The 24,354-nt window shown below is 51.4% G+C and overlaps 1 protein-coding gene across 1 annotated transcript; it reads left to right on the top strand.

Moving 5' to 3' along the window:
* Positions 1–5,255: 5,255 nt before the first annotated feature.
* On the top strand, positions 5,256–14,443 carry LOC133074946 (SEC14-like protein 3). The gene is given in 13 exon segments (XM_061168921.1): positions 5,256–5,309; positions 6,188–6,263; positions 6,550–6,593; positions 6,729–6,768; positions 6,771–6,787; positions 7,765–7,953; positions 8,881–8,976; positions 9,654–9,714; positions 10,907–10,990; positions 12,581–12,687; positions 13,056–13,222; positions 13,322–13,491; positions 14,322–14,443. Coding segments are annotated over 13 exon segments (1,227 nt in total).
* Positions 14,444–24,354: the final 9,911 nt, after the last annotated feature.

Genomic DNA, 24,354 nt, shown 5'->3' with positions numbered 1-24,354 from the left:
TCTCTCAATGAACCTACTTCTTACCTATCGCTTTGCCTCTCTGAATTCCTTCTGCGCTGAGGCAAAGAGAATCTGAGCTTCATTAAGTCCTAAGACCAGGCGTGCGATTTCAGTTAAAAGACAAGTGGGTTTGAGTCCCAGCCCATGGGTTCAAGTCCCAATCTGAGTTTTAGCTGGGTTTGAATACCATCTGAGGTGTGATTGAGTTCAAGTCCCAATCTGATCTGAGTTGTGCTGTTTCGGCCAATCTGAGACCAGGTGTGAGGTTTCAAATCTACGTGACCTTGGATTTGGCAATGCTTTCTTAGATATGACACCAAAAGCATAAGCAATAAAAGAAAAAGTAGATAAGTCAGCCTTCATCAAAATTTAGAGCTTTTGTGTATCACAGGACACTGAAGAAAGTGAGAAGACAACCCACAGAATGGAAGAAGACATTTTCAAATTATATATCTGATAAGGGATTAAAATCCAGAATATATAGAGAATTCTTACAGGTCAACAATAAAAAGACAACCCAATTTAAAATTAGGTAAAGACATTTTAAAATTTTGAATAGATGTTTCTCCCAGAAGATATACAGATGGCCAATAAGCTCATGAAGAGATGCTCAAGAGCTTTAGTCATTAGAGAAATGCAATTCAAAACCACAATGAGATACCACGTGACACCCACTAGGATGGCTATAATAGCAAAGTAAGAAAACAGAAAAGGAGACCTCACACATTGTTAGGGAGTACATAAAATGATGCAGCCACCTTGGAAAACAGTTTGCCAGTTTCTCAAAAGGTTGAACATAGAATTACTACATGAGCCAGTAATTCCACTCCTAAAGATACACCCAAGAGAAGTGAAAACATGTTTTTACAAAAATTTGTACAAAAACTTTTCATAGCAGCATTATTCATAATAGCCAAAAAAGTGGAAATAACCCAAATGTCCATCAACTGATGAATGGGTAAACAAAATGTGGTATATTTATGCAAAAGAATATTATTCAGCCATAAAAAGGAATGACATACTGGTACCTGCTACAACATGGATGAACCTTGTATACATTATGCTAAGTTAAAGAAGCCAGTCACAAAAGATCACATACCGTATGATTCGCTTTCTATGAATTATCCAGAATAGGAAAATCTATAGAGATGGAAAATAGCTTAGTAGTTGCCAGAGGCAAGAGCAGGGGTGCAGGAAATGGGGAATGACTGCTAAAGGGTACAGCGGGGATAATGAAAATGTCCTGCAATTAAGCAGTGGAGTTGGTTGCACAACTTTGTAAATATACTAAAAATCACTGAATTGTACACTTTAAGAATGGTGAACTTACGGTATGTGAATTATACCATATTTTAATTAAAAAAGGAGATGAAACTGCCCAAGGGTAAAAGAGGGAAGGCAGACCGTCCCAGGGCGCTGCTGAGATCACCACTGGGGCTCCAGCAATGCACCCCTCCCCGCCTCCCACCCCCGCAATTCCCCTCTCCTCTCGGCCACCCCACCTCATCTCACTGTGCCCTGAACCCCACTCCCACTTGCCTCGTCCCAGCCACGTTTGCCCCATGGTGAGGCTCCCTCACCCCCGGGGCCCCCTCTGTACTCACCCAGCTGGTTCTGGTAGGACAGCATTTCACATTTCCTAGTAACCAACCCCCAGAAAGGAGGGGTTCCTGGGTGTGGACTTGGTGGCCCCGTCTATCCCCCTGCGGTTGTTTGCTGGTGTCCTGGTTGTAGCCATGGTCCCCTGAGAGCCTGACAAACTAGGACTTGGAGAAGACGCAAACGGTGGGTGGGGGTGGGTGTGGTTCTCCTCTGACGAGGCCTTTGTTTCAAGGGAGGGAAATGAATTCTCCTGGCCTCAAAATACCCTGCAGCCCAAGGTGGGTGGATCCAGGCTTCCTAACACAAGATGATGATCTTAGACCTTTTATCGAGCACTTACTGTCTTCTAGGCACAGTGTTAAGCCCTCCGGGGGAAGGCACATCTGGGCAGTGGCTCCACTACAGGTTCCAGAGTCAGACAGGCTTGGGTTCAAATCCTGGCTTCCCATTTCCTGGCTGTGTGACTTCAGAAAAGTTTCTTTATCTCTCTGACCTTTCATATCTTTGACTGTAAAATGGAGATACCCCTACCTGTTTCCAAATGGTTTGATAGCAATGTAATGTTCTCAGCACAGAGGAAATGCTCAACAAATGGGAGACTGTGAGTTCCGTGCAGGCAGGGACCCAATCCATCTTGTTTACTGTAACATCCTCAGCTCTGCCCTCCGTGTGCTTTTCACTTGCGCACCTCCACACCTTGGCCCATGCCGTCCTCTCCACTTGGGATGCCTTTTCCTCTACCCCAATCTCCACTAATCGACATCCTCCCTTTCTTCAAGGTCTGGCTCAATGCTACCTACATCCCATTGGGGTGACTTCTGTGCCTGGGTCCTCTCCCTGATTAAGGTGGAAGCCCCCAGAGCTGAGACTGTGGGATGGCCTCCAGTGTGACAGCAGAGTGGTTAATTGCATGGGCTTAGCTCTGGATAAGATACTTAACTTCTCTCTACCTCAGTTTGCTTGTCTGTAAAATGGGCTTAATAATGGTAGCTAATCCCAGGGGGGCTCTGAGGTTTAAATGAGGTGATGCTTTTTTTTTTTTTTGGCCTCACCGTGAGGCATGTGGGATCTTAGTTCCCCAACGAGGGATTGAACCTGCATCCCCTGCAGTGGAAGTGCAGAGTCTTAACCACTGGACCACCAGGGAAATCCCATTGTTTTCTTTTCTGTGTTTTTGGCTATGCTGTGTGGCATGCAGGATCTTAGTTCCCCAACCAGGGATCGAACCCGTGCCACCTGCATTGGGAGTGGGGAGTCTTAAGCATTGAACCACCAGGGAAGTCCCACAAGGTGATGCACTTAGAGTGGGGCCTGGCATGTAATAAGCCTTCAATAAATGCAGTAGATCTGTGCTAATATGGTAGCCACAAGCCACATGGGGCAATCTATTATAAAATAAAATTAATCAAAATTTAATTTATTTAAAACTTGAGTTCCTCAGTCTCCCTAACCACATTTCACATGTGACAACTGGCTACCAGTGATGTCCAATAGGACACGGCCCAGATACAGAACATTTCCATCAGCATAAAGTTCCTCTATGGGGCTTCCCTGGTGGTGCAGTGGTTAAGAATTCACCTGCCAATTCAGGGGACACAGGTTTGAGCCCTGGTCTGGGAAGATCCCACATGCCACAGAGCAACTAAGCCCGTGCGCCACAACTACTGAGCCTATGCTCTAGAGCCCGCGTGCCACAACTACTGAAGCCTGTGCTCCGCAAGAGAAGCCACTGCTATGAGAAGCCCGCGCACCGCAACAAAGAGTAGCCCCTGCTCATTACAACTAGAGAAAGTCCCCACGCAGGAATGAAGACCCAATGCAGCCAAAAATAAATAAATAAAAGTTCCATTAGATAGCACTATTGATGATGATGATGATGATAATAATGATAACGATAATGATGCTGTGGACACACAGTATGTGCTCTGTGTCTATTTGTGGTCTGGGTCAGGAGAAGCACTTAGGGGTATCTCTGAAGGCTCAGAACTCCTGGGAGGACCCAACTCCTCTTCCTGGCCCTCCCTGCCCAGCCTCTGATGTCCCCAGAGGTAACTGGGGCCCCTCACGTTAGAGGGATTAGGGCGAGAAATGTGACTGGTGAGAAACAGGCGGGATTAGGGACTAATGAGAGGGCAGTGGAGGAACCCAATCTCTGCATGCTGCCCACCTGGCAGGAAGTGGGTGTAGGTGGCAGCTGGGGGCTTTGCAGAAAGAGGCTGGAATGTGAAGTGGGGTGGGACGGGGGTGTGGAGAGGTACCTAACTGCTCCTGAGTGCAGTGGCAGGCACCCTGGATGGAGGGAGATCGCCAAAGACGGCCCCCCTTCTCCTTCTGGACCCAATTCTATCAGGGCCCAGAGCAAGGAGGTGTCAGCACTAACCCACATCAGCGTAAAGAGGTCCCAAGACAGCCCAGGGGTGAGGACCAAGAATGCCCTGGGGGTAGGGGACCTGGGACAGCACTGGGAAGAGGGGCTTGAGTTAGCCCAGCTGTTGGGTCCGAGGCTAGACCAGGGGAAACTTTCAACCCATGTGGACCCCCTCAAGGCCTGGAAGATGTGGCCATGTGGCTGTACTGTGGTCTCAAGCAGATGCACTCCTGGTTTCCTTATAGACAGTCATTGACAATGTGGCCTCTGCCCTCTTGGAGCTTCTGACAGCTGGAGAATCCCTTAGACGTGCATGACCCTTGACAGTCTATGTCTCAAAGGACAGGGAAGCCTTCTGGGCTTCCCTCATCACCTGGCACAAGTGGTGGACGCCCCTCACTGATCAGATGTTTAAAATCCCAAGAAGCACCCTTACCGCCCCAAGGGCATTAACATGCCCCACCTCTCCCTTAGGACCCAGGGGATGCGAGGTCCTGGACAAGGACCCTTGTGTCCCCATGACCTCAGCGATGAGAAGGGAGGGAAGCAGGGTTGGGGGAGCTCAACCCTTCCCCGTATTGAAGGTGAGGGACCAGCACCACAGGATAGAATTTGAAAGACAGGAAAAGCAGCATCAGCCCTGTGGGAAAAAAACACCTTTAGCAAGGACACCTTTCGAGTTCCATTTTTCTGCCCCAGCCTGTCTCCTCTTGAATATGGACATTTGTTGCAAAAAGACATGAGCCTCCCACCCCGACAAAGTGAATGAACTGTTTACTAGACTAAGTCCCTGACTCCTAGCCATCAGAGCTGGGTGAGGGTGACGTTTGCAGAACCGTAGGTGCGGGGTCTCTTCCTTAGTGAGATGGGGAGACTGAGGGTCGGAGAGAAGGGGTGCCTGCAGGGAGCAGTCCTCACTCCCCCTGAAAACCCCCTTCCCTGGAGGCCTGGGGAGCACTGAGGGGGGTTCTACAGGTACCTAGCCTGGACTCCCATGCCATGGGAAGCCAGCCTCATTTCCTCCCAGCCTCTTCCACCTGGCAGGGGACCTCTGACACGTCCTCCCATGCCTACCTGCCTCCCCCCACCCTAAACTCTCCCAGAGCCAAGCACGGGACCTCACTTAATCCCAATTATGTAATGTGCAACCCAACAGTTGGCCAAGGAGGAGGCGCCTGGAGCCACGCCCAGGAGTGGGGGCAAAAGGCTCCGCTTGGTCAGGACCACAGACCAGGCTTGGCCTCTGCCTGCAGTGGCCTCCACTCCTCCAGCCTCACCCAGCACCATGGGTGGCCGAGTCGGAGACCGGAGCCCCAAGCAGGCAGATACCCTGGCCAAGGTGAGAGCCAGGGGAAAAGGGCTGAGAGGAGGAGGGAGGGCGGTGGCCAGAACACTGCCCCACTCTGTTGGCTCAGCATGTCCTTGACATTGTCTCTTTGCCATCACCTCACCCAGGGTCGGGTCTCCCAGTGCCCGGTGACATCAGCCCTGTCCAGGGCAGAGGTTGAGGGAACAGCACCACTTCCGGGCAATAGTGTGGGTGCCAGATCAAGCCTGACTTCTCATCCAGGAGCCAGACCCAGAGACCTTTACCTGACATGCCCCTCCCCACCTCCCCTTAGGTGGGAGCTGAAGATGCTGATGGTCTGCACTCTGACTGCGTTCCCTTTCACTCCCCAGGACCCTGAAAGATGACCTGTCTGTAAGAGCTGAGAGATGGAGTAGAGTGTGTTGTCATCCCCACGGTCAATGGGGAAGAGGACGGATAATCACTAACCATGTTTTTGTAGAAAATGGGATGGAAAAAAAGACAGAAGCCTTGGTGGGCTAACACATGAAAAGAACTAAGAATACATTCATACTCCAATCTACTTACCCACCCATCCACCCATTTATCTTTTCTTCCATCCATCCTCCTACTCCCACCCACCCGTCTATCTATCTACTCACACACCCATCTCTCCTTCTGTCCATCCACCATTCATTGATTTGTCCTTCCTTTTTTTCCCATCCATCCATCCATTCTTTCTTCTTTCTATTTACTCACCCATGTATCCTTCCTTCCATTCACCTACCCATCCATCCACCCACCCACCCATCCTCCATCACTGTGGGCCAGACTGCACTGGAAGAGAAGGAGGCAAGACGAAAACAATCACTGAGTCTGGGGCCAAGGCTCAGTGTGAAAACCTCTTCAATCAACGTCTCTCTTCCCAGTTCCGAGAAAATGTCCAGGATGTGTTGCCTGCCCTGCCCAACCCAGATGACTATTTCCTTCTGCGCTGGCTCTGAGGTGAGGGCAGAGGTGGGGGAGGTCAGGGTGAGGGGGCAGTGAGAGGGCCCTTGTCCCAGCTGCTCCAGAAGGACCCAAGGCTCTCAGGATCCGACCACACCATCTTGCTTCACATGTTCAGATGCAGGAGAAGGGAGGGGACAGGAAAGGGAGGTCCCACCCAGGCCCCCAGTGCCTTCCATAGCCCCCCACTGCCCTCCGTAGCCCCCCACTGCCCAGGACCAGGGCAAGATGACTGCAAGGCAACCTCTTTCCCACCCCATGCCTTCTTTCCATCTTCTCACAGCTCAGAATTTCGACCTGCAGAAATCAGAGGCCATGTTCCACAAGGTGAGACCCATCCCCCTCCCTGGAAATTTGGCGAGGGGCTTTGTGGGGGCAATCCCTGCCTCCAGCCCCTACCTCCATCCCCTCCTCAGGGGTGCTGGGAGCCCAGTGAGACCTTACCGCTCAACTCCCTTTCAGTACATGGAGTTCCGGAAGACCATGGACATTGACCACATACTGAGTGGCAGCCCCCCGAGGTGAGCCAACACCCGCACACCCCCCAGTCTCTTATAGACTTACCACCCGAGCAGTCTCTGGATCATCGGGACCATGAGTGGAGGGTAGCAAAGACCATGAGTGTGCAGGCACCTCTCCTATAATAATTATGAATATTTCCTGGGGGCTTATGAGGTCCAAGCCTGAGTTAAGACTTTATCTGCATGATCTCATTTAATCCTCACAACCCATGAAGTGGGTACCGTTGTCCCCATTGTACACATGAGGACACTGACGCCCAGCAGTGGTTAAGCAGCCCACCCAAAGTCCCACAGCCCCAAGGTGGAGCTGGGATTTGAGCTCAAGCTTGTCTGTCCTCCAAATCCAGGCTCTTCACCACCACAGTTAGCTCGTGGATCTGAGCTCTCACCCCTAGGGCCTTGGTCAAAGCATCCTGTCTAGGTGGGAAAGAAACTTAGCTCACCAAGAAGTTGGGGAGAAGAGTCCCACCACTGGCGTCTTAGTAAAGCAGTGGTCCTAGTTTCATTTGTGGAGCACAAGCTCTGAGTCAGGCACTGTGTGATCTTGGGGACTTTCCCCAACAGAGGAGGGGGAATGGGGCTCAGGTAGGTGGCGTCACTTGCTCAAGGATGCACAGGAGGGAAGCAGTAACATCTGTTTGTGAACCAGGTCTGTGACCTTCAGAATCCATGTTCTTCATCACTAAGCCCAACTCCTTTCCATGGAAAGGGACACAGGAGACATTGCGGGCAGAACTAAGGAGCCCAGAGGCCTCAAGCAGGCGCGGCTGAGACCTGCCTTGGCCATGTACCTGCTGTGAGCAAGACCCCCTCCTGCAAGCCCCTCAGTTTTCTCACCTGGACAGTAGAGCCGCCCTCCAGCACAGAGACAGTGCTTGTACCACGGTGTGTGTTGGCTCAGGCCACCCATGGCAGCCTGGTCTGGGTATCTCTGGGAGGTGCATGATGCCAAGTTTCGTGTGTTTGTCCATGCCCAGGTGATCCAGAAGTACATGCCTGGGGCCCTGTGTGGCTATGACCGTGACGGCTGCCCTGTGTGGTATGACATCATCAGGCCGCTTGACCCCAAGGGCCTGCTTTTCTCCGTCACCAAGCAGGACCTGCTCAAGACCAAGATGAGGGACTGTGAGTGCATCCTGTGCGAGTGTGACCTGCAGACAGAGCGGGTGAGGCTGCCAGGGGACGTGGTCCCAGGAACACCCCTGTGCTCTCTGCTGTCACAGTCAGAGGGCTCTGTGGTCAAACACCAGCTCTGCCGCTTCCCCGAGCTGGAAGAGTTTGCCACCTTGGAAAGTGGTAACTTTGCCACCTTGGAAAGTTACCTCACCTCTCTGAGGCTGTTTCCTCACCTATAGAACAGGGACAATAATAATGGTCGCAAAGATTAAATTAGATAATGCAAGTATATGGCTGGCATACAGGGCCTAATTCATATTTCTCAGAATGCTAGCTACTGTTATTCCCTCTGAGTCTTTGCGCCTGTTGTTCCTCTGTCTGGATAACCCGACCTCCAGCACACACACTTCCCTCCCACACTTCCTTGGCTCTCTCCTATCTATCTTTCAGGTCTCAAACTGTCACTTTCTCTGAGGCCCCCGTCTGGGTTAACGTGTGTTTCCACAGCTCCCATGTTGTCCAGCTCTCACTTCAGGACCATGGGGATCTGGTTGCTTGTCAGTCTCCCCAACCAGACTGTGAACTCTTTAAGGACAAGAACTCTGGATTATTGAGCTACATGCTATACTTTCAGTGTCTGGCTCAAAATAGGTGCTTAATAAATATTAGTTGGACAAATGGAGGGATGAATGGCTGAATAAACAGCAGTATGAAGGGATGGATGGGTGAACTGATGAGTGGGTGGGTCAATTAATGGATGGATGGATAGACATGATGGGTGGATGGATGATGAATGATGGGTGATGGATGATGGTTGGATGGTGGATGGATGGGTGGTAAATGCATTCACTGTTTTGTCCACTCATTCATCTGAGGGCAGAGTAGGAATCTGGGAGAAGCCCTGAAGGGTCATGTGCTGGGGTCACCATCTCTCAAGTTCTGAGCCTGCACCCTGATCCTTGCTCTCATCCTCACAGCTGGGGAGGAAAATTGAGACCATCGTGATGATATTTGACTGTGAAGGCCTGGGGCTGAAGCACTTCTGGAAACCCCTGGTGGAAGTGTCCCAGGAGGTGGGGAAAGGCCCCTGGGCACCCCTGCTTGCTTTAACGACCAGCTTGGCCTGCTGTGACCTTGCTGCTCACTCAGAGCCAGGATCCGGTAAAAGGTGGTGGCCTTCCTGGGCCCCATCACTGCAGCTCAGGACCCAAAGATATGTTCGCTGGAAGATCCCACAGAACAGGCCTCAGGGACAACACTGTACTGAGACCATAGGGGCCAGCTTCAGACAAACCCCGCCCAGCCCTGTCATCCCTAGCTCTGTGACTCAGGCGAGTCACTTTATCCCTCCATGCTTCATTTTCCTCACTTACAAAATGGGGATACTGATTGCACTTCAAAGGGATGTAGGGATATTTCAGTGAGTTGTTATGTAAAGTGTATACACAAGTGCTTGGCAAATAGTGAACATTTAATAAACAGTAAACGTTTTATTTACTATTACATAAATTATTATTATATACTACTGTTGCTATAACATTTGCTCTAAAAATGATTATTATTATGTAATTACTATTAGGGTATGGTTGCAATAGTCTGGGGTGAGATTTCCTCCAGGGGCCATAGAGGTGATAGAAAGAAGGGAAACCCTCCACAGCCCTCTGAATCCTCCAGAGGGGAGGTTGCAAAGGGAATGGGGGTAGGAGAAGAAGAGGTGTGGGCTCTCATGGGGTCTTTCTTGGTTCCACAGTTCTTTGACCTCCTTGAAGAGAATTACCCAGAGACCCTGAAGTTCATGCTCATTGTGAAAGGTGTGTGGCAGGTGACTTCACTCTCCTGTGCCTCCAGTTCCTTATCTGCACCCTGGGGACAATACTAGCACCTTTTTCCCTGGATAGCAGTGAGGCAGGTTGGTTGCTTGGCTGCATGCAAATCAGAGTGCCTGAAACAGAGTAACTTCTCCATAAATGGTAACTTCTATGGTTGGCTTTACTGCAAGAAGAGGCAGCTCCAACCTCAGTTCTTCCAGGAATCCCCCCTCACCTTTCCCACCCATGTTGATCTCTCCCTCCTCAAACTGCCTCTGGCACTGGCAGCTGGTGCAGCCCAGTCTGGCCTTTCCTGTCAACTGCTTTCTGGGGCCTCCAGTTGTCTTGTGTGTATTCATCCTGTTTTCCTTGGGTTGTCTGCTCCTTGAAGGCAGGGCCTCTGATTCTCCACTTCTGTTGTATCCCTCACAGGCCTGGGGCCAGGTGGAAACTCAATAGGTATTTGGGTGGTTGTTGTTTGGGTGGGTGGGTGGATAGAAAGATGGTTGTATGTTTGATGGTTGACTGGTTGATTCATTGCTTAATTTGTTGTCTATTTGGCCAGTTGTTTAGCTGGCTGGTTGACTGGTGGTTAGCTGCATATCTGGTTGTCTGGTTGGATAGTTGTTAGCTTGGTAGACTGACTGATTGACTAGTTAGCATTTTGATTGCCTATGTGGGTGAGTGGCTAGTTGGCAGATTGGTTAGTTGGTTGGCTGATTTGTTGCTTGGCTGTATCTTGGATGGTTGATTGCTGGTTGTTTGAATGGTTGGCTGGTTGGTTATTTGAATGGTTGACTGACTGGAAAAGGCAGTTCGTTGGGCAGTTAGCTGGTTGTTTAATTAGCTGATTGGTTTACTGATTGGCTGACATGTTGATTGGTTGTTTGACTATTTGGTAGGTTGGCTGTTTGATTGGTAGGCTGATTGATGGGTTGGTGAGAAGGTGAATTGATTGGCTATTTTTTGGCTGGTTTGCTGGCTGTTTGATACATTGAATGATTGATTGGGTGGTTGGTTAGTTGGCTGCTTGTTGTTTTAGTTGACCAGTTGGTTGGATGGTTTGTCAGATGCAGGGCATTGGAACTTGCCAAGGTAACTCATGATTCCTCCACATTGTTGGCTATGACTGTTATGGAGAGAGTGGCCCAGTGGAATTATCTTTTCCCCATTATACTTGCTTATATCTCTCCAGCCACCAAACTGTTCCCTGTGGGATACAACCTCATGAAACCCTTCTTGAGTGAGGACACTCACAGGAAAATTATAGTGTTGGGAAATAAGTAATTCCAGCTCCATCCCCTAAGCTCTACGTATGAACTTTGGAGTAAGTTTGGTCCATCACCCCCTCCAGAGATCCACACATCACCTAAAGTCAGAGGCTCCTCCTTCTCAAAGATGAAATGGGTCTTACACTATAGAGTCTATCCTGTTACCTCTGTCTTACTTCCTGCCATGCCTCTTTGGTGACTAAAGCCTCCACATCTTTCTCCTTATCAGTTTCAGTTTGGTTGCTAGTCAACCTCTGGGCTATGGGCATCAGTTTCTTTTCAACACTCATCGCCTCAGTGCTTCTAAAGGCAATTTGGGCTGAAGAGGATGAGGAAGAAGAGCAGGAAGAGGAGAAGTGATTCAGAGAAGGAATGCTCAGTAAGAAGGGACTGGATAAGTAAATAACAATGCATCCATTTGATGAATTATTGGGCAGCCATGAAAAGTGATTTGATGTCATGGGAAATGTCATTAAGTTAAAAGAAAAATAGATTATAAAGTGGTGTGGATAGTATGGTCTTATTTTTATAAAAACAAGAATATATTTCTAGAAGGAAATACAACAAAATAATTTGTGGTTAGCAAGAAATCAGGTGGTTTATAATTTTTTTTTATATTTCTGTACTTCCTAAACTTTCAGAATTACATGTATTACCTTTATAAGTGGGCAAAAAAAAAAATGTTTTAATGATAGAAAAAAAGAAATAGAGAAGAGAAATAGTTCTTAAACTCAACCGGTGACCCTGAGCTTGGAGGATAACATCTCATAATCAGAATGGTCAGATCATCAAATCAGGAGATCTGAGGATCCAGGGGGATGGGGATGAATCTAACAAATCCCTGTTTTCTCTCCCTTTCTGATACCTGAGTCTCTGCCTCTGCCTAGATCCACTGGGGTAGGGAGCTGGGTGGATCACAGGTAGCCCCCAAATCCTGGAGCAGTGTGGGTAACTGCCACACTCCAGACCCACGTCCAGGCCTCTGCCCCCTTTGGTGGTGCACAGGGTTCTGTGCATTTGGCTGTGAGATGCCAGGCATTATGGTCTTTGTTCTCATCCCACTGGTATCTCCCATGGCCACAGCAGGGGATAACTTGAATTGGTTATAGGGCTGGGGCCATGGTGACACCCCAGGATCCAGAACACTTAGAGCTTTGCATAGGGCATGAAGAACAATAATGGGCATTATGATTGTGGTGATTAAACAGCAGAGAGGGGGAGGTCCTTTCAAAGACCCAGGGCTGTCCCTCTCCACCCAGAGGTCTGACTTGTGTATGCCACTTGCACACAGTGTGGCCCCTGACATGGTCCTTGACCTCATTAGGCTCCTTGAAACAATTAAACAACTCTAATCTTGACTGCTCATGACTGGGAGACCCTCAAAAATGTGCAAACCCATCAGCCAGGGAAAAGATGTTTCTATAGCAACACAATGCTGGAAGACATTTCTGCAGCCTAAGGCCTGGGGGCCTAGGGAATGGGCCCTGGCAGCCTAGCTCCTGTAGGGCTTCTCCCCAAGGTCAGGTCCTCCTGGTAGGAGGGGGGCTGATGGGTCCCCTCCATGCTCAATAGTCACCCTTCAACCCCTCTCCCCACAGACAACTGGAAGGAAGGTTTGCTGAAACTCATCAGTCCTGAGGAACTGCCTGCCGAGTTTGGGGGGGCCCTGACCGACCCAGATGGGAACCCCAAATATTTAACTAAGGTATGAAGAGGCCCAGAACAGGGGAGGGTAGAGGAGTAGAGCTGGGTTCCTTTCTCACCCACTCATTCATTCCACAAATGGCTATGGAGAAACCCCTGTGAGCCAGGTATTGAGTTAGTCCCAGCCCTGCCCTAACAGAGCTCTCAGCAGCTGTGCAGGCAAACAAGAAATGGGGAGATTTTGACCCAGAGGGATGAGCTGGAAGGGGAGGTTCCCAGAAGAGGCCCTGATTGAGGATGGAGGGACACAGGAGGCTTCCCAGGGTGGGGGGGATGGGTAGGGGAGGACAGGATGAGCAGGATACTTCCAGGAGATGGGGAAATACCTCAGGCAGGAGAAACAGCATGAACAATGCAAGAGGTGGGGAGCAAGCCCATCTTGCTCTGTGTCTGCAAATCAACTATGGTGGGGAGATCCCCAAGTCCATGTACATGCGGGACCAGGTGAAGACACAGTACGAGCACTTGGTGCAGAATAGCCGCAGCTCCTCGCACCAGGTGGAGTACGAGATCCTGTTCCCAGGCTGTGTCCTCAGGTAAGGAACAGGCCACCGACCCACCCCTGGCTGGGCCCTAGCCCCTCAGGGACCCTTCAGCCTGAGCAGCGACCTGTTCCCCTCCTTCCCCCAACACAGGTGGCAGTTCTCATCGGACGGTGCAGACATCGGCTTCGGGGTTTTCCTAAAGACCAAGGTGGGGGAGTGGCAACGGGCTGGGGAGATGACGGAGGTGCAGCGCAGCCAGCGCTACAACGCCCACCTGGTGCCCGAGGATGGGAGCCTCACCTGCACGGAAGCTGGCGTCTGTAAGTCTGCCCTGGCTGGGCCCCAGACCTGGAAGGTTGGAGCCACCTGTGCCATGGTTTACAGGAAGAAACAGAGGGGTAGTGACCACCCCCCCCGCAGGGACATACACCCTAGGTCAGTGCCATTCATCCATACAGTCACTCATTCGGTCCACACTTGAGAGCACCTATCGTGTGCCAAGAGCCAGAGACAGAAGGGGTTGAGAGCACTCAGGCCGCAGGACACAGGCAAGGGACAATAGGGCAGTGACATTCCCCAGGAGGAAACTGGGGCTCTGAGAGGTAAATCAACTTGCCCAGAGCCACACAGCTGAGTGTGGTACCCGGGTCCCACTTCAGCCTCGTGGTAGCTGCATAACCCTGAGCAAAAGTCTTACTGGGCACAGGTTTGCTCACTTGTGAAGCAGAGGCTACAACTCCTACCTCTTGGGTGCCTGTAATGAGGCAGAAGGCATGCACAGGCCTTGCCCTGCACCCCACTTCATCAAGGGGCCTGGGAGGCCTCTGATGTGCCGAAATGCCCCCCTGGCACACCTGTCATGTGACTGTCCAGGTGTGGACACAATGGGAGGCAGTGGCTGTTGTTCTCATTGCCAGTTGGTGCAACTAAAGCCAGGCTGGGCACATGCCAGGAGGAGGTCAGTTTCTGTTTACAGGCCCTGCTCAGGAATGGCAGTTCCCATGGGGAAGGGAACAGGAGTCGGGGGAACTTGGTCCAGCTTGGCAAACACAACAGGTGGGAACACAGCCCGTTCTCCCCCATGGCCAGGGCAGGGCGCAGGGAGTGTGAAGCCAGGCCAAACTACCCGTCTGTCCATCTGTCCCCCCAGATGTCCTGCGCTTTGACAACACCTATAGCTTTGTCCACACCAAGAAGGTCAGCTTCACAGCGTAGGTGGTGCTCCCGGATGAGGGCATGCAGAAATACGACAAGGAGCTCACCCCTGTCTAGGCAGCTCCCTCACTTCCCAGAGACCCCTGACCCTCTGCTTTCGGTCTATGTATCCTACTCTTCCCCCAGAAATTGCTCAGTAGTCCTCTTGACTCTGTGACACTAGTAAGTAAAGAAAAGGCTGCCTTGGGGAAAATGCATATGCTGTGGTCAGATCAGGAAAGGTACGAGAGGCACAGCTTTGGAGAATGCCGAGGTTGCAGAAAAAGAAGAAGCAAGGGTAAAAACAAGTGGATGTCCCTGAAACCCAAAAAATAGGAAAACTAGTCTCCTAGCCTTTGTCCTCACTTCTGAGGCATTTGTGTGCTTGAATTTTTTCTCCATGAGTTATCAGCAACCTGGGTTGGAGATGTATCTAAATTCTTTTTACTGCTACTCCTTATATAGTATATGCTCAATATATACTTGTGAAGTTGAATGGAGGTAGGGAGCAAATGATTCATGGGTGTGCAAGATAAGAAGTACTAGGGGAGATTTCAGCACCTCGGACAGGGACAGAGCCGTGGAGGGGGTGGACTCTCTTGGAGACCCAGGTGACCCAGCCCCCAGATCTATGGCAGTGGCTGCCCCCTTGGGTAGGTAGGAGCTGCCTAGAGAAGTCTTTGTCTGACTCAGAGCACACAGCTTCCCCAACCCATCTCTACCACCCTCATCGCCTTCCCTTGCAACTCACAGCTTATGTTTTAAGCAATTAAAGGCACTTTCCTAGAAGCAAAGGAAGTCACATCTGGCTCTAGCTGCTGCCTGGCGATAATAAAAAAAACCCACAGCTGTCATTCGGTGAGTGCTCTCTATGTACCAAACACAGTGCCAAGTGCTTTATGAGTTTAGCCCATTTCACTCTCACGCCTGCCCTGAGGCCACGTATCATGGTCACCTATGCATAAGGAAACCAAGGCTCAGAGAGGTGAAGTCACTCACCCAACATCATACAACTCTTTTTTTTTTTTTTTTCTTTTTTTGGCTGCGCCACACAGCTTGCGGGATCTTAGTTCCCTGACCAGGGATCGAACCCATGCCCTCTTAAGTGGCAGATCCAAGACCTGTTTTGTTTTTTTTTTTCACTCTAAAGACATTGCTCTTAATTGCCCTATAATTCTGCTTCCTAAAACCCTACTTTTACAGAGAAGGAGAGAAGGAATGACTTGTTTGTCCTAGATCGTCCAGTGGAAGTGTCTTGGATGTCACCCTCTCCAATCTCAGTTTGTGGGCAGAGGAGGTGTTATGCCCATTGGGCAGCTGGAACAATGGAGACCCACAATGCTAATTAAGCAGCTCCTCCAAGGAAACTCACAGCAGAGGGGGCAGGGCTTGTGCTTCAAAGCCCAGCATCCGGTCCACTGTTTGCATGGTCTCTGAGAAGCATGGCCTCTTGCCATCCACCAAGAGCCTGGGTGACTAGAGGAGACACCAGGGCCCCAGGATGTTCTCGCTCCAGGGACATGGCCTCAGGGACATGGAGCTGCTGGCTTGAGCCCCAGGTCCTGACACATCTCTTGACAGGAGGAGTCGAATTACACAGAGACTGTGGATGGTTGGGAACCAAAGGACTTGAGATTCCTTGGGAATGAGCTGAGGGCCGAGCCCGCTGGGGTGAGCCCACCCATGGGCAGAACAGGAGGCCTGACTCTTAGACTAATCAAGCTAATGTTCAACAGCAGCTAGTACTTTCCATGTGCACTTATGGACGCATTTTATAGATGAAAAACAGCTCCCAAAATGCACTGGCCTTGTTTCCTTCAGCCCATGGGTGGCAGAAATAGGACTGGAGCTAAAGGCACCCTCCTCCCACCACTAATTCACGTTACTGCAGCAACTTGCCAGAACAGGACAAGACTGCCGACTCTCTGAGCTGGGGGCTGGGGTGGGGGTGTGGATAGGAAGGAGGAAAAGAAGAAAGGTTGTCAGATTTAGAAGAAGAAAAAAGGCAATACTTGGGACATACTTAAAATGTATTGTTTATCTGAAACTAAAATTTAACTGAGTGTCCTATATTTTACCTGGCCACCCTACAAATAAGGAATGAGAGAGAGGAGAGGGAGGCGGGGAGGCAGAGAAGAGGAGGATGGGTTCATACTCTTGGAAGATGGTGGCAGCAGCTGTAGTTGGGGCAAGGATGTCATGGGGGGAGGATGGCTCAGCCCCGGGGATACAGCGTGGAGGGACAGGGGGTCTCACCCTTGCCCCTTGAGGTAAAGACCCCACCCCCAGGCTGCAGCAGGGGCAGAGGATAAAGGGGTGGACCCTTTGCACCCTTGAGGCTGAGGCAGCTGTGAGCAGTGCTGTTGGATTATCTGCATTTGTCTAAGCTCCTCTACTGCAGCTCACAGACCCCATTTTGAACAAAGGGGGAACTTGCTACCAGGAGGCAGGGGCAGCGCAGAGAGCTTAGGCTAGGACTGGAGCCAAGAACCAAAAAGTGCCCCTTGGTACCCGTGGATGCCCAGCCACAGCAAACCCACTCCTACTCTGTAGCCACAGTCGGTGGGAAGCAGCCCTCCAGCTCCCAGCCTCCAGGTCTCCAGTCTCACCCAGGGGCAGGATGCTTTGCTCCAGTTCTGAGTGTCCAGGAGGTCGCTGGGGAGGGAAGGAGACCCCACTTAGCCTTGGCTAATGGGCCCCCTCATTCCAGCAGCAGTCAGCAACCAGTATAGTGGCAGGAAGACCAAGGCCTGCAGGCTCCCCACTGTGTGCGAAGGGAAGTGAACTCCCAGTTCCCACAGCCCAGAAATGCCAGGGAAGAGATGGGGAAGGAAAGACGTCAGCTGCCCTTGGGAGGCAAAGATGGTGACCACAGCCTGTTTCCCTTAAAAGAGGGGGTTCAAATTTGGCAGCTGAGGCCGAAAGTCTGGGCCAGTTAACCTTGTAGACCCCAGTCCAGGGCAACCTTCTGTCCTGATGCTAATTAGGCACCAGACCCCATCCTCTTCCCCAGGAACCCAGCACTGCCGCAGCCTTTCCAGAGAATCCACTTTCACATCACACAGTTAAGGTCAGCTTTGCCCCCCAGCACATGGTACAAACACACACAAGTACCAGAGGGAGTTAAGACCAGAGCACTAGAGAAGTAGAAAGCTTTATTGTGTGTATATAAAGGGTGATTTAGTGGTCTTCTGAAGGGCCCCCTGACTCCCTGATTTCCTCAGCGGTTGTCTGGGACACTCCATCAGTCTCCTCCTCCAAAGACAGTCTCTCCATTGCCCTGGCCACCGGCTGCCTCTCCTCGGTGTCTGGCCTGGTCCACGCCCGCCTCAGTGTGTTCCCCAGCCAACCTCGAGGGCAGCTCAGCTGGAAAGCCTCCAGCACCTTCCTCAGGGACAGCAGGATCGGGATCTACAGCAGAGTGACGCAGCTGACAGAAGCACTGCCAGCAAGTCCTTCCGCGTCTTACAGGAGGCCGGGAAGCACCTCAGTGCTGCCCAGTGGTGTGGGGCAGGCCGTGCGGGGCAGCTAGAAGTGACCCTGAGCCCACAGTTACTCATCAAGGTAAAAAAAGAAAAGCCAGGAGCAGGCAGGGAAGCTGGAGATGGGACAGGGCAGAGGGGACAGGACCACAAACGAGTGTCTGTGAACCTGGATGGTGGTGGGACCAGTCCTCTCAGTCCTTTTCCTGGTTTTCCTGTACCAAGGAGAGGCCACCTACATTTCCAGGATAAGGATTTCCCATGATGTGGGTGAAGCATCCAGCTACGGAGCTAGCTGAGGCCTTTCATCTCTCCCAATTACCCAGCTTCCAGAACCCAAGGCCTGTGCGTTATGGCGGCCAACACTTTCATTTCAGAGAAATGGGGAAGGAGTTTGCCCAGGTTCCCACAGCTTGAAACAGGAAGTACTCACCTGTAGGAGGTGTTGTTGTAAAAACAGGATTTCTGGCCAGGCTCAAAGGGTCTCTTCCAACTCCAGATGCTCAGCCAGCAGATGGTATATACTTAAGGAAGAACCTAGGCCCCCAGCCCCAGGTGAGAGGGCTCCTCTTGAGCTCCCATGCACCCCAACACAACCACCTGTGTTGAACTACGTTATGCCTCATTTATCCAACTGGGCACTGCAGGGAGAAGCCAGGTCAGCCTGTGACTGTCACAGCCCCAGCCCATAATAGGTCCTTAGAGGGAGAGAAAATTCTTCTCCTGATTTTCCCTTACCCATGGGCATTTCCTCACTGCAACCCTGGTTTAGAACAGGGGCAGATTGGAACCCATGGGTAGTTTCTGCTATAGGGCACTGGTTAAGTTACAACTCGACCAGACTGGAATTCTACATAGCTGTTAACATTCATGGGAGAATACAAAAATGTATTCTCCTGGGAATTCCCTGGCAGTCCAGTGGTTAGGACTGCATTTCCACTGCAGGGGGCATGGGTTCAATCCCTGGTCAGAGAACTAAGATCCCACTAGCCACGCAGCATGGTAAAAAAAAAAAGTATTCTCCCATGCAGAGAAATGGGATATCCAGTGGGAGGAAAACAAATTCTATCATGGCACATGCAGACCTATTTTATAAAACACTAACTTAGTATATGCCCAAGGATTGGTGATTCTCAGCGTTTCAGGATTTTCATTTTCTGTTCTATATATGATTTAACAGGTAACATTGAGAACAGCTCTTAAAAGGAAGCGAAAAGTCAGTGTAGCGTATGACTCTTACAAAGAGACGTACAAACAGGAAATTCTAGTGTCATCTTGGGATAATCTCCAAGCAGCGTTAATTGTCCTTTGTGCATCTGTATCTCCCGTGATGGAAGTATCTTACTGTAAAGAAAGGAAGCTTCAAGTTGTCCCAGGCTGCCAGCATCCTTTGGGACAGAGGCCACAGTGCCCAGGTTCCTCCATCCTAATCACATCTATCAAAATCTCTCTGGGGTGAGTGGGCCTTCCCAGCCCCCCGTGCGATCCTTGGGCCAGGCTTGATCCCAGACTTGCTCCTGCACATGCAAATGCGAGACCCCCAGGGCCTTGCCTTTTGGTCAGAGCTCAGCCGAATCCAGGGCTGTGGGTTCCAAGTCCCAGCTCTGGATGCCTATCCCACTGCCATTCTCAGGGTGAGGGTTGCCAGATAATACAGGATGCTTGGTTAATTCTTTAAAATTTTAGTATAAATGTATCTCATGTAATATTTGGGACATATTTAAACTAAGAAATTCATTGTTTATCTGAAATTCGTGTTTAACTGCAAGCCCTAAATTTTGATTTGCTAAATCTGGAAAACCTATCAGGGGATCCAGCACTCCTTTCCTGGGCTGACCCCCAACTCTGCCCAAGATAGCCCTGGGAGGGGAAGCACAGTGACAGGAAGAGAATCCCCAGATCCACCTCGACCTGGGGCATCGTCCTCACCTCATCCTCTTGCACGTCATCGTTGAGCATGAAGGCCTCCACGCTGAACTGCAATGTCTCATTATTCTGCCGGGACCAAGGGGCAGAACTAGGGCCTACTGAGAAGCACCCGGGGGACAGACAAGGGATCCCAAGGGACCATCACCTCGGAGACTGGCCGTAACAATTTTCCTGGGAAGCCATGGAGAGGCTTACTCTGTGGGACCTTCTTGCTCCCTAAAGCCACGTTAAAGAATGTCCACCCCATTACTGGAGTCTGGGGACAGACAAGGATCCCAAGGGACCATCACCTCGGAGACTGGCCATAACAAGTTTCCTGGGAAGCCATGGAGAGGCTTACTCTGTGGGACCTTCTTGCTCCCTAAAGCCATGTTAAAGAATGTCCACCCCATTACTAGAGTCTGGGGACAGATGTATTTAGCCTGAGCAAAGGGCAGAAGTTACAAAGTCAGCCACGAGTGACAAGACTCTAAGGCCCCTGCAACCACTTAATGGCCTGCACCCCGGCTAGGAAGGACAGTCCGTCCTCTGCCAAGCTACTCACAGCCCAGGTGGGCAGCTTTAGACCCCAGCAAGTTCAGGCCAGGCACCATAAATGGTTACTAATGACCAAGTGCAAAAAACAGACTTCTACACATGATTACACCAGTGGCCCAGCTAAGCAAGACCCCAGGATAGGGATGAGCTATCTGCCCCCATCTCCCTCCCCACCCCTCAAAACCCCACAGACCCCCAGTTGAAGACGAGGGTGTATGTCCTCTGAGAGCGGTTCAGGTTCACACACTTGTCCATGTAGAGCTTCATGGCCCAGTTTAGCATCAGCTGGATGCGGGCTTCTAGGGTCAACCACAAGCCTTCCACATAAGGGAAGTGGCGAGGCACCCGAGGGAAGAGGGTTATTCCTGGTACGTAGCCAGAGCTACCCCCTAACAAGCAACTACTGCATGCCGGGTAAATCACAGCCATTATTCCATTCTTTCCTGAATGGTCCTAGAAGTGTTATGCCCATTTTACAGATGGGGTGATGGAGGCTCAGAGAGAACTTCGGTTCTCTTACCCCAGCCTCATCTACCAAATGGGTGCACACCTGTCCCACCAGGGGTGGAAGACTGAGGCCAGGTACAGGATGGTACACATGGCCCACATTCTGCCCTCCTTGGGCAGCCCTCAGGGGTTCACTCTCCATCCCCTCCATAGGCACCAGGCCAAGCCTCACCATGCAGTACCTGGAGGGCCACCTGCAGGAGCTGTGTGTTGAGGGCTGAGGACTTCTTGGAGGGGTCCTTCAGGGGGGCCAGGCAGGGTTCATGATGGGCCAGCTGCAGCCGAGCTGTTTGCCTACCGCCCAAGGAGCAGCCTGTGCTGGGGAGCTGCTAATGAAGAGGCACCACAGGTCAAGGGGGTCCAGTGGGTCCCCACAGTCAGACTGGAGGGCAAGCCCTGAGCAAGTTCCCCTAGGGGGAGGGAATGGGAATGGGAGGACCGAAGGGAAGCTGCTCAAATAAGCTTGACCAGCACTGAGCATCCTCCTAGCTGCCATTAGGGGCTATTCCATATACCCCCATAGGAACCGCACAACTGCCCCTATTTTACAGATGTGGAAACAGGCTGGGAAGTCCTGCTACCATCTGCCCATAGTTACATGCAGCTATCAGCTGCAGAACTTAGATTCAAACTCCCAACGAAGGGCTCTTCCAGAACTATTTAAAGATTGAAGTTATATGGCAAGATTTGGATGATACCAATGGTATTAAAATAAAAGCTGAGTTTACCTTTACCCTGTCCCTACCAGTAACTGCTTGCTTTGTGTCAGTGTGAGCAGCTGGCCTGTGTGTAAGCAGACTCATCCCTGAATGGTCCCCAGTTAATTCTTTTTACCATTTGGGCTCCCGACCACCTTGCCATGCTGCTTCGAAGAAGGATTATCTTGACCCAGAGGGCCTAGAGCAGACCAAGGACCAGAAAGGAGTTGAAAAGTTTTTTAGAAAGGAGAAGAATTTAAGGCAGTTGTGTAGTGTTTGCTGAGCATCTACTGCATGCCAGCTCTGTCCTAGAGGCCAGGGGTGCGGGGTGGGGGTGGGGGTGGGGGTGGGGGTGGGCCCCTACCCCTGATTTTGGCCTGGCTGGACAGCTCAAACCTTAAGAAGGAGGACCCTGGACTCTGGAGGTTCCTGCTCAGTCTGGCTCCCCAGACATAGGGTGAAGGTCAGGTAGGAGGAAGAGGTAACCCGGGGCTCTGGTGTCCTGGGCTCTCAGTGGGGGGGGGGAGGCAGCAAGGGACTCCCAGGTCAGGGGGCATTGGGAAGTAGGGCTGAGTGTTGGAGGGCACCTGACAGAGTGACTCACAGGCCATCAGGAGGGAAGTCCCCTCCTCCCAGTATCCCCAGGATGCCAAGTCCAGCTCCTGTGGTGGCCCAGACCAGGCATGGGGGGATGAGTTATCCTCGCAGGGGCTCCCCAGGTACACAGCTGGCAGAGGGAGGCTCAGCTCAGCTCAGGGGTGGGGAGGGCGTGGGGAGGGCGTGGGGAGGGCCCCCACCCCCCCCACCCGCCACCCGCCACCCGCCACCCGCCACCAACCACCCGCCACTCCAGCTCCCAAGGTAGACCCATTGCCCAGACCTTACCGAGAAGCAAGACCCGAGCAACAGGCAGAAGCGCCCTGGGGACAGCCATAATGAGAAGAAACATTGCCCACCCCCCACAAGCCTCCTTAAATTGGCCCAGAGAAGGCTGGAGAAGGAACAAGCCTCACCTGGAGCCCACACGTGAGCCTAGGGCACGGCTGAGCTAGGCCAGGCCCAGCACTTCCATGTTCCCCCACCAGGGGCCCCCCACCCAACTGCAATGCCTTCTGATTTTAGAAAAGGTTCTGAAGCCCTCCTCACTCACGTGGGATTTAATAAGGCTGGTGGAAGGCTCACCGCACAGTGGACTTAACTTTCTCATCTGTAGGATGATAATGGTGGCATCTACCGCACAGGCCGTTACGGAGTTTCTGTAACAGTGCTTCGCACAGTGTCTGGCACATAGTAAGAACTCCATCCATGTTCTCTGTGGGTGTCATCTGATGATTCTTGTTCAAGAGGGAGAAGCATGATGATGATTCTGTCTGGGGGGCAGAAGCCAGGGAGGGTTCAAGGAGCAGGTACCGTTAGAGATGGACCTTGAAGGCTGAGAACAGAGGGAAATGGGGGCAGGGAGGGCATTCCTGGCAGGTGGCATGGCCTAAGCAAAGGCGCAGAGGCTGGATGTGCAGGAGTCAGGGGAGGCAGAACAGAGGTGCAGGATGCGTCACGGTGAGAGATGAGACTGCGTAGGCCCAGAGGCTCTGAAAGCCAGGCTGAGGTGTTCAGACTGGATCCTGGAGGCTGTCAGGAGTCAAGGAAGGTATCAGAACAGAGGAGGGACTTGGGGAGATTGAGCCAGCAGCAGAATCAGATCAGAAGCATGTTCCTGGGCTTCCCTGGTGGCGCAGTGGTTAAGAATCCGCCTGCCAATGCAGGGGACACGGGTTCGAGCCCTGGTCTGGGAAGATCCCACAGGCCGCGGGGCAACTGGGCCCGTGAGCCACAACTACTGAGCCTGCGCGTCTGGAGCCTGTGCTCCGCAATGAGAGGCCGCGACAGTGAGAGGCCCACGCACCGCGACACCGCGATGAAGAGTGGCCCCCACTTGCCGCAACTAGAGAAAGCCCTCGCACAGAAACAAAGACCCAACGCAGCCAAAAATAAATAAATAAAAAATAAATAAATTTATTAAAAAAAAAAAAAAAAGCATGTTCTTTTACGCACTGGACCTTTAAGGAGTGCCCAAGACTTTCTCGCTTATAAAAATAAAACCATGATGATCACCCTCAGATGCACATCTTCGAATCATCATCCAATTATTTCCTCTGAATAAATTCTTAGGATTGGAATGCCTGAACCATAAAATTGGCATACTTTCTAGATTAGTCATCTGATGGCACAATTACCAATTATTTGCCCTTGAAATGGATGTCTCTTGCCACAATCATAATAGTGGTTAAATAACTCTGTGAGCCCCACTATGGCCAACTGCTTTGCAAGCCATTTCTCCTGTAACCCTCACAGCAGCTTCAGAGGGTCATTACAGACAACTGTACAGTGAGGAAGCAGGCTCAGAGAGGTCAGGTAACTTGCCCAAGGTCACACAGCCTGTGAATCAGCTCTGCCTCTGACTCTGTAGAGAGCCATAGGCTGGAAGGCAGTAGGCAAGGAAGCAGTACTGGGCTGGGGGGGACGGAGGAGGTGGGGGTTGGAGTGACTCCAACTCCAGGAAACAGGGATCTAACCACAGTGCGGTTGTAAAGAGTAAATGAGGACTTCCCTGGTGGCGCAGTGGTTAAGAATCCACCTGCCAGTGCAGGGGACACGGGTTCAAGCCCTGGTCTGGTAAGATCCCACAGGCCGCAGAGCAACTAAGCCCATGCGCCACAACAACTGAGCCCGTGCTCTAGAGCCTGCGAGCCACAACTACTGAGCCCACGTGCCACAACTACTGAAGCCCACGCACCTAGAGCCCGTGCTCTGCAACAAAGAAAAGCCACTGCAATGA

This window comes from Eubalaena glacialis, chromosome 15 (assembly GCF_028564815.1).
Source record: "Eubalaena glacialis isolate mEubGla1 chromosome 15, mEubGla1.1.hap2.+ XY, whole genome shotgun sequence".
NCBI classification, from domain to species: Eukaryota; Metazoa; Chordata; class Mammalia; order Artiodactyla; family Balaenidae; genus Eubalaena; species Eubalaena glacialis.
Note: the sequence above shows the minus strand (reverse complement) of the source record. Positions and strands in the feature narration are given on the sequence as shown.